The 16026-nt window shown below is 40.2% G+C and overlaps 2 protein-coding genes across 3 annotated transcripts; one reads left to right on the top strand and one right to left on the bottom strand.

Annotated features, from left to right (window-relative positions):
- Nucleotides 1-338: 338 nt before the first annotated feature.
- On the bottom strand, nt 339-6834 carry rad9a (RAD9 checkpoint clamp component A). Its single transcript, XM_050042004.1, has 12 exons — nt 6539-6834; nt 6344-6414; nt 6138-6211; nt 5969-6017; nt 4497-4611; nt 4217-4316; nt 3748-3851; nt 3021-3127; nt 2709-2773; nt 2517-2615; nt 1336-1588; nt 339-795 (listed from the first exon to the last, which is right to left on the bottom strand). The coding sequence occupies exons 1-12, from the start codon at nt 6570-6572 to the stop codon at nt 685-687; spliced, it is 1182 nt and encodes a 393-aa protein (XP_049897961.1). The 5' UTR covers nt 6573-6834; the 3' UTR covers nt 339-684.
- Nucleotides 6285-15957, top strand: zgc:113229 (uncharacterized protein LOC550612 homolog). 2 transcript variants are annotated; one of them, XM_050042002.1, is made up of 8 exons: nt 6285-6421; nt 8076-8391; nt 8692-9549; nt 9636-9781; nt 12387-12786; nt 12948-13062; nt 13185-13399; nt 15057-15957. In XM_050042002.1, exons 3-8 carry the CDS (start codon nt 8692-8694, stop codon nt 15306-15308), a joined length of 1986 nt encoding a protein of 661 aa, XP_049897959.1. In that variant the 5' UTR covers nt 6285-6421; nt 8076-8391; the 3' UTR covers nt 15309-15957. The 2 variants fall into 2 exon arrangements, with proteins under 2 accessions (XP_049897959.1, XP_049897958.1); XM_050042001.1 differs by having other exon boundaries at nt 8076-9549.
- Nucleotides 15958-16026: the final 69 nt, after the last annotated feature.

Genomic DNA, 16026 nt, shown 5'->3' with positions numbered 1-16026 from the left:
AGAGAGGAGGAAACCGCAGACGAGGGGGAAGAGTTTCCAGGTGCAAAGAGAGAAAGGGAGCAGTGATGAGCCTAAACCTGCAAAGACTGCATCACAGACGCTTAGATATTCTGCTTCCTTTACTGAATCTTACTTCTGACAAATAAATAAATAAATCTATCGGACTGGATCTGGAAAAATGAGGAGGTGTTTTACGAAGTCCTCTACATCCTGTCTCATTGGTCTTCATCTAAAGCCCTCATCTAAATCTCTGTCATACTTGAACCTTTTGATTTGTACATAAATATTAAATAATGTTTACATACTTGTGTTTGTGAAATGTGTTTCCTTTATTTAGAGGAGCTTTTTTGTTGCACCTCGATCACAAACCAAACAGACTTTGAACCAAAGTAAACAGGAAGTGCTTCATGTCCAGTTTCACATAATCCCATATTTTGAAGTCCACCATTATAGCTCAATAAAATGAAACATTAGCAGTGGCCATGCTGTACACCGTCTTTGCATATTTTTGACCACGTAAAAAAATAACCTATGTACAACACTGATACAGGCTGGTAAGATCGTTCAAGGTGTCCATTTCTTTTCTAGTCCTGCAGGTGGCATGTGTTTAAAAGTGTTGTAATACACACTTTAAGGTCCAGTCCATCTCCCTGCTCTCATCCATCAGCACACTGCCACTCTGCTTCACTGTGCGTCATCGTCACTGTCACTTGCCAACACTTCCTGAGTTGTCACTGGTTGAGTGGTCATCTGAGAGGACGGGGGAAGCACCGATCCAAAGAACAAGTTGCAGAACTGTGAGAGGAAAAATAGAGAAGAGTATTATGAGGATATGTTTTATTTTAAATGGAAACACAACCGATTTCTGCAAGCCGGTCGATTGTTACTTAAAGCCTAATCCTGATGTTACCTGGATGAATATCGCAATCATTTGCTCCAGTCATAGATGTCTCTAACTGGAATAATCTTGTACACCTTGTCTGAGATTAGCTGTATACTTTGTAAAATCCTACGTCAACGGACATGACATGACAACAGTCAGGAAGGAAACGTCTTGGAGGCTGCAGCAGGCTTCGGTAATTGTTTTGCATGGAAACTCAAGGCATTCTCATCTAGCTGTCAGTGTTATGGTGCGTTTAAGGACCTGGACTAGATGACACCATTTGTAATTAATTGTTTTCATAGTTTGATTGATTGATCAGTTACCATAAAAGCACATACACAAATGGACAGCTACAGTATCTCATCTCCTTCCATTAAACATTGATCCACCAGCTTTTTTCCATTTTGACCCTTTTAATCAATTAATTTATGAATGTGACAACTAAACCATACCTTCTTATTAGGCGGTCCACTTAAATCATCTCTTTCATCTTCCTCTTCCTCCTCCTCCTCCTCACTGTGTAGCCTTGTCCTGTGATTGGCTGCAGCGGCAGTCTGTTTTAAACATGTGGAAGCAGCTGACGGGGGTGTGGGCGGACCTGCGGCTGAGGGGCCTGGCGCAATACTGGTATCCATGGCAATGAGGTAGGAGTCTATGTCGTCATTCATAAAGTCATCAGGAGGGGGCGGAGGGGATGAGTGTGCTCTGAGAACAGAAAGAGAAATATGACATGAATGAGAGGGAGAGGTAGAAATGTCTCTGTGGCTCCATATTTAGCTTCAGTTACAGTGACAGCGCAGGTAGTTACGTCTGAATAGAATGTACAGAACAGATTTCACTGTTCATCTGAACAGTATCTTCAGTCTTGATATAAGGCACGAAATTTTGAGCATTCATCGTTTATTTGTATGTGAAAACTTTTTTGCAATAAACCGGATTTTGATTGTGATGAAGACACAGACAGACACTTTTTCAAAAGTGTGATATATCTTCAACAAGTGACGTCCCGTTTACCTGGACGGGGCTGGCGGGCAAGTTGGAGAAATGTGTGCTGTACACATTTTTGAAGGAGGTCACAAATAGTTTAAAGGAGGATTTACAAATACCAAGTTAAAGAAATCCTGACTGTGAACAGCAATCAAAAACCGAGATGTCTGTTACCTAACCTGTGCTGCACTTCTGACAAGTGACGATAGAGGAAGTGTTGAAATTTCAACCTCACTCACGTGCTATGCATCACACATGCTACATTTATGACACCTTTACACTGTAAGATTTTGTCCTATTATACATTTTTGGGGACTACACTGCTGTTTGTGTCAATTCAGTGAGACTTTACTGCCAAACTTAAACTAGACTGAGCCACAAACCAAATTTGCTACAACTGGACAGAAGTATAGAACACCTGCAGCCTGTGGTCAGCTGACTTCTCCACGGAGACGACACAAAAAATAAGGTGTCTAGAAACAGCTGTCCTCAATTATGTTCTTGTCCATCAGGTAGTGTTGTGTCTGAATAGCAGAGGTTTTACTTTCACTGTGTTCTGCCACCGGTCTTGTCTAATACTGGCTGACAATTACAGCCTATTTCTTCCCCACATCATTTTATGCATTCACATTTGTTTGTGAGTTACCGTCTACTGTTGTTTTTACGGTGGTTGGGGTCATCAGACAGCGTGGCCAGCACAAAGTTCCCCTCCAGGACACTGTCTGTCACTGAAAGCACGACAGGGCTGAAACACACAAACACACACAATGTAAACATCAGTACATTATAGTTACACAACGCATCAATTATCATCTGTATGTGATATGAGTATGCTTACCTGCCTGGTTCATCAAAGTACATAGAAATAGGGAGACCTGTAGACTCTGCAAACACCAACAAACCCTGGAGGAGAGATGACATTATGGTGACAACGAGTAAATAAACAAAGGTCAATCAGAGCATATTTTTGTTTGAGTTGTATCCACATGGTTAAATGCGTCTATTGCAAGTCACTCTGGATAAAAGCATCAGCTAAATTAATGTAATGTGAAACTGTCTTGTCCTCTCCCTCTCTGGTAAATTTCCCAATCTTCTCCCTGCAGCCTAATCCTTCTATTCTGTCGCTCCCTCCCTTTGTCCTCTGTCTCACCCGTAACTCCTTCAGACAAAAGGTGACGCTGTTGTGAGCTTGGACGGCGAAATGGTCAAACTCGTCTGAAGCCAGACACAGCTCTGTCAGCATGGCCTTCGACTGGTCTGAGAGGGAAACAGTTGGCAAGAGAAACAGAAAAAAGTGAATACGGGACAAAAGCAGAGACAAGTTTTTAAAAAGTACTGTAAAAAATAACTTTTTTTTAATAAACACATTTATTTCCTTATATTCTATAGCTGTGAACTTGCAGAGTCCCAAAGACCTCCTCTATTGGCTGATAACAGCCAAGACTACACAGTGCAATTCTGTTGTTCTGCATTTCTACCACACGGTGGCACCACTGGGTTTAAACCCATTTTCTGCATGTTTAATATTCACAACATAACAGCCACTTATTTATTTGCAATACAAAGCTCCTTGGCTTGTTAGAGCTGTGGGATTAGTAAATATTAATAAAAACACTCCTGCTATGCTGATTTTGCTATTTTGTTTTGTCTTGTCTTCTATGACAGAAAGGTATACTAACTCTGGTTTATTAATGTTTTTACTGAAAACACTATTTGAAACTTTGGTGCAAAAACAAGCTTGATTTCCACTAAAATGTTAATCTCCTTAATTTTAGATAACTTGAATATACAGTTCACAAGTTTGTCTAATTTTGTTTAGTAAGTTTGTAACTTCTGGGTGTTAAAAAAAAAAAAAAAAAAAAAAACAGAGCCACCACCTTCTTCCTCCACATGGTTCCTGACCCACATCCGTTCATCACTCACTGACACGGTTATTTCTTCCAGAGATGGAGGAAAGTGCACGACTGTGTCCACCAGCAGCCTGAAAGCAAGGGAAGACAAAAAGTGAGCTGGGAGTGAGGAACGACAGGAAAAAGTAAAGCAAAAAAACACACTACTTGTGGGGTTGGACCACTGTAACGATTACTAATGTGGTGAGTTGACATTTGCCTCAACGAAAGTTCCTCTTTGACAACAGATACACAATTTCCCTTAATTTGTAAATGATATTTAGTATCTGTATCAGCTTTAAACATCACATATTTTTTCAACACTGACCACAAAGCAATATGAAAACCACATATTAACATCACAGAGGGGGGCAGAGGATTTAAGGCAGAAAGAGAAAGAAAGACTGTCAGATCTCTTTTAGTCTTATAACAAAAAATGTAGAATGATTTCACAGACCTGGGATTGGACCTGAATACATTGGCATAGCTGTCTTTATCAAACACTGCCTGTAAGCTTTCACTATCCTGGAAAGACAGGTTATGTGTCTTCGTGAGGCCTGCAGAGAAAATACCAACACCAGTACTTTGAATTCACACGTACTAAGAATACAATGCAATGAATGCACAATGTGCTACACTTGCTAAAATATGTGCCACTATAAATAAGACGTAATCCTTTTGAAATCATCTTTGCCAAGGATTGTGAACAATTTGAGCAGGAAGTGAAGCACCGATACCATGTTTGCAGTGCAGGGTGAAGGTGAGTCGGTTCTTCTGCTCGTCCAGCTCGATGTGACACTTTTCCACAGTCTTCTCCAGAGTCGCTATAGACCTGAACACAGCCTGCACACTCTGACTCACACATAGAGGAACATAACGAGGGGAAAAAAACACAAGGGACAACATGACAACATGCACTGAAATATTCTGGTATTAACCCAATTTAGCTGATACTCTACACTGAAGCTGCCATGACAGTAACATTTCAGTCACATATTAGGACATCTTAGACATGTATGCACCTTAAATTACTCTCTAAAACTATGGAGGGGTGAGGGAATAAGTCTAAAAACCCAGAGTAAGTAGGAATTTTAGCGCTCCCGATTCCCTTGTCACAAAGTCAGCAGTTTGGTAATCGCATGGCCACTTCAAAAATTACAAAAGTGGTGTCCATTTGTGAAAGTTATCTTGCTGAACAAAAAAACGTGTCAGTATCACAAACGTTTGTTTGCCACAGAGCTTATTTTCTGCAACCACACAAAATCTAGTGGAAAAATCCCACTGGGAACCAGGATGATGCCAACTTCTGAGTCGGCCTACAACAAAAACAACAACAACAACAACAACAACAAAAAAAGTCATCCCTGCGGCACTCTATAACTTTGCTTTTGCTTTCTGTGATACTGCAATTTCTTGGTGGCACATGCTCTGAATAACTGCCACGTGCAACTGTTAAAATGAGGAAGTACAGATGTTTTGCAAAATTTACATTAGGCCACGCCACAGTATCAACAAGACAGGAAAGACAGCGTTTGAAGTTGAGCACTGAAAGGACACTCAGATTAATTCCTAAAGCCAGCTTGGCTCTGACTCATGTAAATGGCATCAGTGATTCCCAACCATGGGCGGTGCCGGTACTGCAGTTGCAAGGGCATAAATTAGAGATGACTAATTAAATTGTGATGTAAAATACATGTGTGTGTGTGTGTGTGTGTGTGTGTGTGTGTATTTCAGAAGAAAAACACACAAATAGGATTACAAATTGGTGTGATATTGATTTTCAGAACATTTAATATGACAATAACTACCAGCCAAACAGGACATGCCTCACACCTTAACATTATATAGTGTGATCAAGAGAAAACTAGTGAGTACACGAGCAGAGAAGTCGAAATAGATAGCAGTAAGAAATAGATAAATGATTGAAACATCCAACTTCTGCCTCACAAAGTGGTAAGGAATACAGGCTTGACCAAACCTAGACCAACACTAAACATGGACAGCTCTTGGATCACTATGTCTTGTAGGAAAAAATGTTAATATCAAAGGACAGGTGGTTGATGAAGGAGTACTTGACAGGGCTTTGGGTGTGTATCGTACACAAAAGAAAGTTGGGAACCACTGATATAGATGATTACAGTCCTTGTAAAGGTATTTGACTGTATAAAGAATTAGATGAACCATAGTTAATCTCTTTCTCTCACCACACCTTTATTGCCATCTTGCAGCGGAAGGCGTGCCCACTGGGAATGGTGTACCTGCACAAGAAATGGGAGGGGAAGCTGGCATAAAGCTCCTCCAAATGACACACCAAAAATGTGATGTTCACTGACTCTCTCACACACTCAGTATATTTAACACACGCATTCAGTCTGCACCTGCTGAAGAAGAGTGGTGCGAACAGGAAGCAGGCATATGCCGACCGAGAAGAGTTTACAGACCGCAGGGCCAGCTACAAGAGAGAAAAAAAACACCCAAATCAGTACCATTCATTGACGCAAAGTGTGCACCAACAGGAAGCAACAAAGCTATATGTATGGCAGGAGGAAGTGTTGTTTTTTTTGACGGTATGAGAGCAGCTCACCCCATCCTGCTGAGGCTCCACATACAGCTCATCACCGATCCTGGACAGAGAGTGGATGGCTTTGGCCAGCACTGGACGGTACACACACACACACATACACATACACAACATCATTACTATTAGGTGCTTGTTACTGTCGTATACTAATGTTTTGGTTAAACAATTAGGCGTGAAACAGCAGGAAATGTTAGCTACCTTTCACGTTTCCTCCCGTCACGACGCAGTCCATCTCTACAATCTACATACGACTTTTCCGTTAAGTTAGCGAACTCTCCTAAAAGTTAGCTAAAGCTAGCGGCTAAACACCACCGAGAAGTGAACCAGTGGGGTTTGAACAGTTTGTACGGAGAGCAGAAATCCCTCTAGTGCCGAAAACATATTCCGTTCAGTAGCAGCTGTATGTCAACGGTTTATTTTCTACAGCGACTCGACTTTGAGACATATTTGCGTTGTTTACGCCGCCATTACCCGCTTCCTCACAGTTGACTAATCAGAGAGGCCGAAACTGAAAGAGGCGTGGTTTGACCAAACGCATGCGCATTGGGCTTCTGATAGATATTCTTGCAGCTGCATGTCTGTCACAAACGTGGTGAAATATTTACAGTCGGCCTCGTTGTACACACAAGACAGTGTATGAAATATTTATTACGCAATACATGTTATGACTATTATTATTAATAATTATAATTAAATGATTATATTGAAATGCTTTATGTAAGTATAGGAAAATAATTAAATACACTTGATTATGTTAAAAAATAATTTGATGCATTTTTCCACATTGAACTAGCTCCACCTCAACCAGCAGCATTAATACAGCCTGTTGCTTTCACATGAATTCATCAGTAATGACAATCCAGTAATATAATATTCTAATAATAATATACCAATCTGGAAGGGGCCATTCTGCATGCACACTTTTTTAAGTTTTTGATGATAATAATTTCACAATAATTCAACTTGTGTTATTACTTGTAATGTAGATTTTTCTTTTTTGTTTTGCATTATGGCATTGTTACTTTCACTTAAGTAAAGAATTTGAGTACCTCTTCCACAACTGCTTTATATACAGCTATAAATTTGACAAATTATCCGCCTTTGACCAGAAAACAAACCCAAGCTCAAAGACTTAATATTTTATTTTGTATATATCTTTTGGGATTTATTTGTATCTTTTATTTTCGTGTGTTTATAGCTGCATTATTATTTTGTTTTATTTTATTCTATATATTTTATTTTATTTTATCTTATCTTATTTTATCTTATTTTTTAAATCTGTTCTTTGTCAGTATGGTAGTTCATTGGAGCTTTACTGATTAAAACCCTTTTTTTACTATTCTTTTCTACTTTTTATTATTTGTTTTTTATTCCCACAACAACAGTAAAGACCTGCTTTTTCATTTTTACTTCACAAAAAAAGGCACAGAGTTCATTGAGTTCCTGTAAAAGGGGTTATTCCAAAGTTCATGCTGCCATTTTTTTATTTCTTTCATTCTGAAGACACATGAATAGCAGCTGCTGACTAAAAATGCCCTGTAATTACAACTCAGGGGTCACGGTGGGAAGAAAGAGGGTGTGTGCACATGTGTGAGCAAGGGAGCCAGGGGCAGAAAGGGAAAGGAAGGAAGGGCAAACAGAAAGATGGGCAGAGACAGAGAGAAAGAGGGAGGGAGCGTCACTGTCAATGCACAATTATCTCACCTCACTGGTCTTTCTCGTTGGTCTGCTTCAGTTTGTACTATCTGAGGAACGCTGCCGTGCACTGCTCTCCTCCCATCACCGCTGATGTAAATGGCCGTTGCTGAAGAGGTGTGACTAAAACAACATTTGTGTGCTGAAACCACGAAAGACAGAGACTTTGAATAGACGCGAGAGGACGACAGTCAGGAATAGTTGAGTGTCTGGCTCAGCTCTGTGCCAAAACTACACAGAAAGAGAGAGTGCTGCTTTGTGGATTATGGAGGAGTATGACAGCGAAACATCCATGACAAGAAGCAGCCTGCACAGAGAGAAAGAAGAACTCCTATCCTAACTGAGGAATTCAAACTGTAAGAGATGGATCTGTCTTTATATTTTCCTTAAGAAACAGTTAAGACAGTAATGGAAAAGACTGGAATATGAAAACAGAGGGACACAACCATCACGGGAGGCTTAGAGGGTGACGTGATTTACACACAGCTATTGTCTTCTGTCATGGTCTCCAGTTTTGTTTTTAAAGCAACACATGACACAAGACAGTGTGGAATCCATCCCTGATTAATGGACTATATTGTTGTGTTTACATGCAGTCATTGTTGACATGCTTTTCTGTGACCTCTGGACTTGATACGCAGCACTTCTGTTCCTAGATGTCTCAGTCACGTGATCCAAAAGACACTCAGGCCTTGCTGCAGTCCATGCTGCAGAGACTGAAGCTCCAGCCAGGAAGAGAGGGCCAGCCATACCTGCACACACCTGTACCCAGCACAGCTGCTTCCACGTGGAGGCAAGGTGGAGAGAAAGGAGCCTCCAGCTCTCCTGTGAATGGCTTTGAGTTTGGAGCTAATGGTATCCCCTCTAAAGAGTTTGGGTTCTCCGCTGCGGACAGTAAGTTAGGCCTAAAAGGTGGGGAAATCCAGCAACCAGGTCGTGGCTCTGTAGTGGACGGGGTTGTCGTTTCCTTTCCCTCCCAAAAAGACAACACTGATGGTGGCACGGGTGAGGACAGGGTGTTGGGACAGGTCACGCAGCCTGGGATCACCCCAACAGGAACAGGGCAGCTGTTTCCTGCGAAATCACTTAAGGATGCTGATATCACTTCCTTTGACAGGACTAATGGGGAGAGGGGGAGTTTTGGCAGCAGCTCTTCAATGACAAGGAACATCCCCAGTGACAAAGATGCTGTCACGAACATGGGACAGAATCAGGACCAGTTCCAGGGTTTTACACCCAAAGTCTACACGTGGGCTCTGAAGCCCACAGACACGGGAAGTCAAGAGAACGAAGTGTCGCACATGGGAAATGGAGGATTTGGAGCTTTGGCACAAAGTAAAGACATGCAGATTGTCCCGGCGAATGGAAGCGCCAGAAGGAAACAGCGACCATCTGAGAATAAAACGAGGAGATGGACCCAGATGATCAAGGAGAGATGGAGGGACAGGCAGGGGAGTTTTGGCAAGAAGGGGAAAGAAGAAGGGCGAGTGGACCAGAGGAGTGAAGGAACTGAAGTGAGTAGTGCATTTTGATTATTTTCTATTGTAAAACTTTAAAAATAAACATGTTGAGGTGAAACTGCAACTTGTTTACTTCACAGATTTCACCTCAAAACCAGCAATCAACAATGGAAACTTTCATCAACACATCAAATAAGGAAGAAGAAAGGACCCTCCCATCACAAGACATCAGTAGTCCCAGTAACACCCCTCACACAGACGACAGCACTAACCAGGGATTTATGAGGTAATCTACCAACAAATTGTCCTAAGATTTAGAAAAAACAAACAAACAATCAAACCACCAGTACTGAAGTCAACATGACACAGGCTCTTATAAAAGTTCTCACAGTCTGGTTGTGTCGATTCGTCTCTCAGCCCTACAACGACATGCTTGAGATATGCAAGGTATTTCTGAGACGTTTCCAACCATAGCTGCGATATTAGTTTGGCCTAATATTTGTGGTCTGATGTGCCAAACACACCCCTGTCACTGACGGCATCTGTCATCAGTCATCTACAGTCACACTCTCATTGTGCGCTAAGTCTCATGAGATTTTTACTGCACAGCATAACATAGATGCCTTAGGACGACACATCGTCAAACAGATACATGCTTACATAGACAGAGACCTTCAATCACTCTTATATAATGAAGGTTAAGCCTGGAGTTATTCTGTATTTCTCTGCCTTAGTCGGTCTTTTAATACCTTTTGTCTTTCCTACCCTGTCTGTGGCTCTCAACACCAAACCCAACTGCCCTGCTCGCATCAGACGTCAAAATGACGTCAGATAAACGTTGGAATGCAATGACGATATTTTAAATGTCTAACAACATTAGAATTTTATGTTGTGTTGGTGTTTACATTGTGATGTTTGGCAGACGTTGGATTTAGTTCTCCATACCTTACAAGTAAATGTCTGTATTCTATGTCAGGATGATGTTGGAATTAGGAAGACGCTGGATTTCGGTTACTTTACAAAAAAACTTAAAACCAACAAAATGTCAACATCATCTGTGGTCAGGATTCTACATCAAGTGACTGTGGCATTAGACAATGTCCTGACAACCTAAATTCAGCCAAATATCAACATCGAAAGATGTTGGTGGCCAGCCAGGAAGCAAGCCCGATGAACAGCGGCAGGCTTTGAAGCCAATTTGATATAGCGACCAAACTATGCGAGTTGGCCCAAAAAGAAATTTTCCCAATGGCTTACATTGTGAAAGCGATGTCTGTAAATCAGAAGATGCATTTTTTTGAGTGTCACAACCCCTATGAAATGACTCGTGTCACTATCAGAATTTGATCAATTTGGTCTAATAATATTTCGAAGGTCTAGAGGAGCCACATGATTGAATAACTGTATCCCTATTCAAGTTAGCAAAGGGCTAAACCGGAAGTTAGCCGGCTTGGTTGATATAAGTCTGTAGCGTGCTTGCTCTGTGGACTCCACAATGCTGAAGATCCAGGTTTTTTATTCCTACTGAGCAACTTTGAAAGGAATGAACGGGGCCCCACTTCCAACACTGTATCCAGGTCTCTTTATATACATCCCTAAACTGAAGACATAAATCTTTGTCACAAATGTATACGGTAGTTTTGTTTTTTTAAAAAGTCTCAGTAATGTCCTCAAACAGCTGGGCACTGGAGTTTTTTGCAAACCTGACTCAAAGATGAGTATATAGTGTATTTTTGGGGACTGTTTTCAGCAGTGGATTAATACACATGTGGTGCCCTAGTGAGTATTCACAGCAGCAGGGCAGTGTATGTGGGACTGAGTCAAAACAAACCACAGTGCCCATGTTCATCTTAACATAAGAACACGTCACTCAGTGTGACAGTGATACTAAATTGTGTGTTTTTAATCGGGGGGTTTTAACAACATTGGAGCTTTATGGCACAGAAGAATTAGCTGTATCAGACTTTGGCTTCACAGCACATACTTGTTAAAACAAGTAACAAATACAAAGTTTAATTTTTTTTAAAAAAATTTAAAAGGCTCAGTAATTTCATAAAACTTGGGAACTCTCGTTTTTTGGCAAATGTTACTCTAACATGAGTAAACAGGGCATTTGTTAGGGACTATTTTTTGCGGCGGATTGGTTTGGACCAGTTTTACTGTTCAGAATACAATATAAATATATAAAACAAAGTGTTACGCATAAAATTGAAGCATGACTGATTTATACACTTTTGGTGCTTTCATGAGAGCTTACAGTACTAAATTATTGATTCATCAATACATATTTATTCTTGATATTAAAAATGGTTTCAACACTTATTTTGCAGAATATTGATACACTGACACCAGCTGTGCTTTCTCTCCCTCTCTTATTGTTAAGAAAAAGGTGTTGTTGTCATGTTACAGCCTTGTCATATTAATATTTATTTTTATTGTTTTTACAAAGTGTTATAAAAAGGTAGAGGAAAAAAGGGAATACAAAACAGAATACAAACAAACAGAAATAAGTATATAAAAAGGTCAGGATTGCCCTGATTCTCAAAAGCTATTCATCCCTGTAACATCGTCAGTCACTGAGTCTCTCATCTTGTCGTTTAGTCATTCACATTGTGTTGGTGGTTCTGCCTTAAACCATCTCTTCGTGATGGCCTTTTACAGGGTCATATTAATATTTTAATAAAAATTTAAACTTGTATGCCCACACTGTAAATGTGTCCCCATGGTATCAAAAATGATATCAAATAATTATATTTTTGAAGGTATTGTATCAAAGTCAGAAATTCCTGCATCGTGACAACACTATACAGCAGCATTACGTCGTATGTGTGGATTGACTAAAATCAAATATCCTAAAATCTACCTGACTTGATTCTCTTCTCTTGTTCCAGGTCGATGGGTGACTTTGAGTTTGGCCTGGGCTCCTTTAGCTTGCTGGACGAGATAGTCACAGGTCAAGAGTGGGGCAAGTTCCTAAACCCCAACCTATCAGGCGCCACAGCCAATCAGAGACCATCAGAACTCAACATTCCAACAAATCCTTATGATAGTGGTCAGTCATCTTCAATTCTGAACCAACACGGTGGTGTGACCAACCAGTGGAGCTTCAGAGGAACTGAGGGGACATCACCAGGTTCAGATTTCAGCATGGCACAAATATCACCTGATGCTTTCCAACCTGTCAGCATGGACTTGTCAGAGGGAAAACAAGCTGCGGCTCAGGATGTTCAGGCAGTTCGCACAGAACCCATGGAGCATGGACGTAATCGTAGACCTCCTTCATCTGTACAGGTTAGACATCAATAATAATACATCATCTACTATTTTAACAGAAATCATTCAATTTAAAAGAAGTTCCTCTACATCCAACACCCATGAGCACTTTTCCTAAACTCTAATGAAATTTACCATCACTAACAGTTGGTCACCCTGTGAACTGTTCTGATTTGCAGCCTGAAGATATTCTGAACTCAGCACTGAAGAAGAGAGTCAGCCTCAGCAGGAAGAGACAGCATCAGTCAGCTGACAACATAGATGGTGGACATGATGGAAAAGGGGCAGACAGAGGTCAGAGCAACTTTGCACAGTCTCATGTTTCCGGCACCTAGAAGTTGACAGATGTTAGATGGTGTCAGTCGACAATGACATTATGATCTTTATAAGTTAAAAACTCTGCTCTCGTCTCACAGAGGCTTCCACATCTTCACTGAGCCTAACAAGCAACCACGTGATGGACGAGACGGGAGAGTCACAACATGATGACCTCATGCCTCTACACACCCTACACTCTCCTCCTCCTCCTCCTCTCTCTCCATCCGCTCCTTTTGCTCCTGCACCCCGAGGCGTCCTCAAACACTCCATTTCCCATGATTCACAGTGCTCAATGGAAACAGCAACAAAAAGGGTATGTGTCACACTGCCTCTTTGTGGTATAAAACGTAACATCACATATTACACGCTGATTCCTTTTTTGTTTTTTTAAATTCCAGCAATGTCTTTATGGAATTCAACAAAGACATACATACACACACATAAAATATGCACATAAAATAAATAAAAATATATAATTTAAGAATCCTTTTAGGGAGACACACTGCAGTTTAGGTACATCTTATGCTAATGCACACATGTTTGGACATTACAGAGGTTTATTTATGGTATACCCATTGTTTTCTTTGTATGTATGTGGCTACAACTGTGACAGTTTTGGCATCAAAAACAAAATTTTGCATTGAAAAAGAAACTATTGGCACTGAAAAGGGCCTGCTGAAATAAATAACATGGATATTAAAATTTATGTTATTTAATTTTGATATTCTTTTGCAGTCTGACGCTGAAAAAAGAATGAAAAAAATAAGATTGTCATTTAAAAAAACACATCAGAGTACAAAAAAAATCAAAATAAAATAGAAATGATTTTAATGTCTGTGTTTATTTTTTTAGTGGATTTTTTTTTTCGCACCAATGTTTCCTTTTTCAATGCTAAATTTTATTTTCAACCGCAAAAATTACTGTCACTGTTCTAGCTCTATATGTATGGGCTGTCTGTCGTTGTCTGACATCTTTAGATAACGTATGAGGGGACCCCAGATTTTGTGAAGGAGTGATTGATTACCCCTGATTGAATGTTTTCTTTTCTTCCTTAGGGTAGAGACAGATAATTAAGAAATCTATTAACCCATACTCAATTTATCAATCTTTTTCAACGATAAAGCAACAACTCCTTTGACCAATAACAGACCCATTAAAAAAAGTTTTCTCCATCTAATGTTATAAATAGGTGGAAATAAAAACAATATAAAAAGCTTAGGGTCTAGAGGTATTTGTATTAACACTGTGACCTGTATACACTCTCTCACTGCCTCTTAGAACTTTTTTATTTTAATAAAAAGACGAGGTTGAAGAGGTCATAAACTGTAGATCTTAAAAGTTTCGTTTGAAATTTAGATTATTTTAACAAAATGCATTTTCATACTTGTGCTACAAGGGGAAAAAAATATTAATTTGTAGACATTTTTGATATCTTTGTCTGCATTGTTTTTTGTTTAAGCATTGGCAACACCTTATTTTGCAGTTTAGTATTTCCTGAATAATTTTGTAGTCATTTTCAATAAGTGTCTGGAAAAGAATGATGTAATCTGAACCTAATTATAAGGGAAAAAATAGAGATGTACATAAGAGAAATTCTTAATTTTAACACATGTAATTCATTATTATTCTTTAGAAGCTTCAAATATGTTGAATTTACATTTGCCTGTAGACAAATTATTAAGTTACGTCCAGCTCACTAAAATTGGAAAGACTCTCAAAGTTAAACTTGGAGCAAAATGTAATTGATTGATTGAAAAAGAACCAGCGACATTTTTTTACAATTAGTACCAAACTACACTCAACACTAACACTGTTAGTAAATTGTTCAGAAATAATAGTTTTCCCAAAATATTGAGAGATTATTGTGATCAATGATTAAAGTAAATATGACATTTTATTAACTACTCCTTTTTGCCACTTTCTGTTCATCCTCCCTTCTCTTGTGTTCCCTTCATCCCACTCTGGATCAGAGGCGAGTCGAGGAGAACAGGCGGGTTCGTTTTTCAGAGGAGGTGGTGACCATAGAGCCTCCTGTGCTGGAGATGGATGGTACAGACTCGGAGGAGGATTCAGGAGCAGATGAGGACTCTGTGATAGAGCAGGACAGTGAGGAGAAGGGGCAGGTAGCGATGGAGGAGGTGGCAGCACCAGCACGCCGAGCCGCTCTCCCTGCGTGGATACGGGCTCTGAAGAGGAAGAACACGGGGAGGAAGCTCAGATAGAGACAGTAAAACTGCAGGAACGGGCATCTCTCTTAAAACAAGTTCTTTCTGGTTACTTAAAGCACACCTGTGTCTTATTGATCCTCGCTCCTCTCCACAACACCACTATTCAAAATGGTAACTGATCAGCTGTTGAGAGTATTTCAAGACTTTGCAACTACACACAGACTTTCTCTGTCTAGACTGGATTATACACTGCCAGTGTTGCATCAGCTCCGTAAATAATGAGACAGCTTGGTTGCTGGAGTAAATATTCTTTCACCAGCTTTATGCGGCTTTTATCAGAGATGTTGTGTTGCCCTTCTCCTCCTCCTGCTGCTTCAGTCTCACTCTGGCCAGCAGCAGACTGTCTCTGGGTAATGGCTCCCTGTCCGGCCATCCTGGGAAATTAACCCCAGAAGAGGAAAGAGAGTCGGAGCTGAAGCAGTGGTTTCAGACAGTCAGTGGTTTCCGATCGTCTGCTGCTCTCTGTTCAGCTGTTGAAATGTTAAAACCTTATTTTAAAGCCTTTTTGATGTCTGTATGAAAGTGTATGTTTAATCTAGAGTCTTTGCTGGCTGCTAGTCTGATACATAAACCCCTGTAAAACTTCACTGTGTTGTTTTAACACTTTGATTTTTGTATGCATTAAACAACTGAGATATAATAATTTAAGTAGTGAACGGTTGATGTTACATTTGGGCAGAGTCATGCCAGGGTTTGTCCTGTGTTCCCAGTC

This window comes from Epinephelus moara, chromosome 4, assembly GCF_006386435.1.
Source record: "Epinephelus moara isolate mb chromosome 4, YSFRI_EMoa_1.0, whole genome shotgun sequence".
NCBI lineage: Eukaryota > Metazoa > Chordata > Actinopteri > Perciformes > Serranidae > Epinephelus > Epinephelus moara.
Note: the sequence above shows the minus strand (reverse complement) of the source record. Positions and strands in the feature narration are given on the sequence as shown.

What these genes read in the sequence shown, in the direction of transcription:
- rad9a (XM_050042004.1), bottom strand. Translation starts at nt 6,572, where the DNA reads ATGGACTGCGTCGTGACGGGAGGAAACGTGAAAG. An exon ending in GTATTCAGGTCCAATCCCAG is followed by an intron (nt 3,852 to 4,216) that starts GTCTGTGAAATC and finishes CCTTGCTTTCAG; the next exon opens with GCTGCTGGTGGACACAGTCG. An exon ending in GAACCATGTGGAGGAAGAAG is followed by an intron (nt 3,128 to 3,747) that starts GTGGTGGCTCTG and finishes TTTCCCTCTCAG; the next exon opens with ACCAGTCGAAGGCCATGCTG.
- zgc:113229 (XM_050042002.1), top strand. Translation starts at nt 8,692, where the DNA reads ATGTCTCAGTCACGTGATCCAAAAGACACTCAGGCCTTGCTGCAGTCC. An exon ending in AGAGGAGTGAAGGAACTGAA is followed by an intron (nt 9,550 to 9,635) that starts GTGAGTAGTGCA and finishes TTTACTTCACAG; the next exon opens with ATTTCACCTCAAAACCAGCA. An exon ending in TGGAAACAGCAACAAAAAGG is followed by an intron (nt 13,400 to 15,056) that starts GTATGTGTCACA and finishes ACTCTGGATCAG; the next exon opens with AGGCGAGTCGAGGAGAACAG.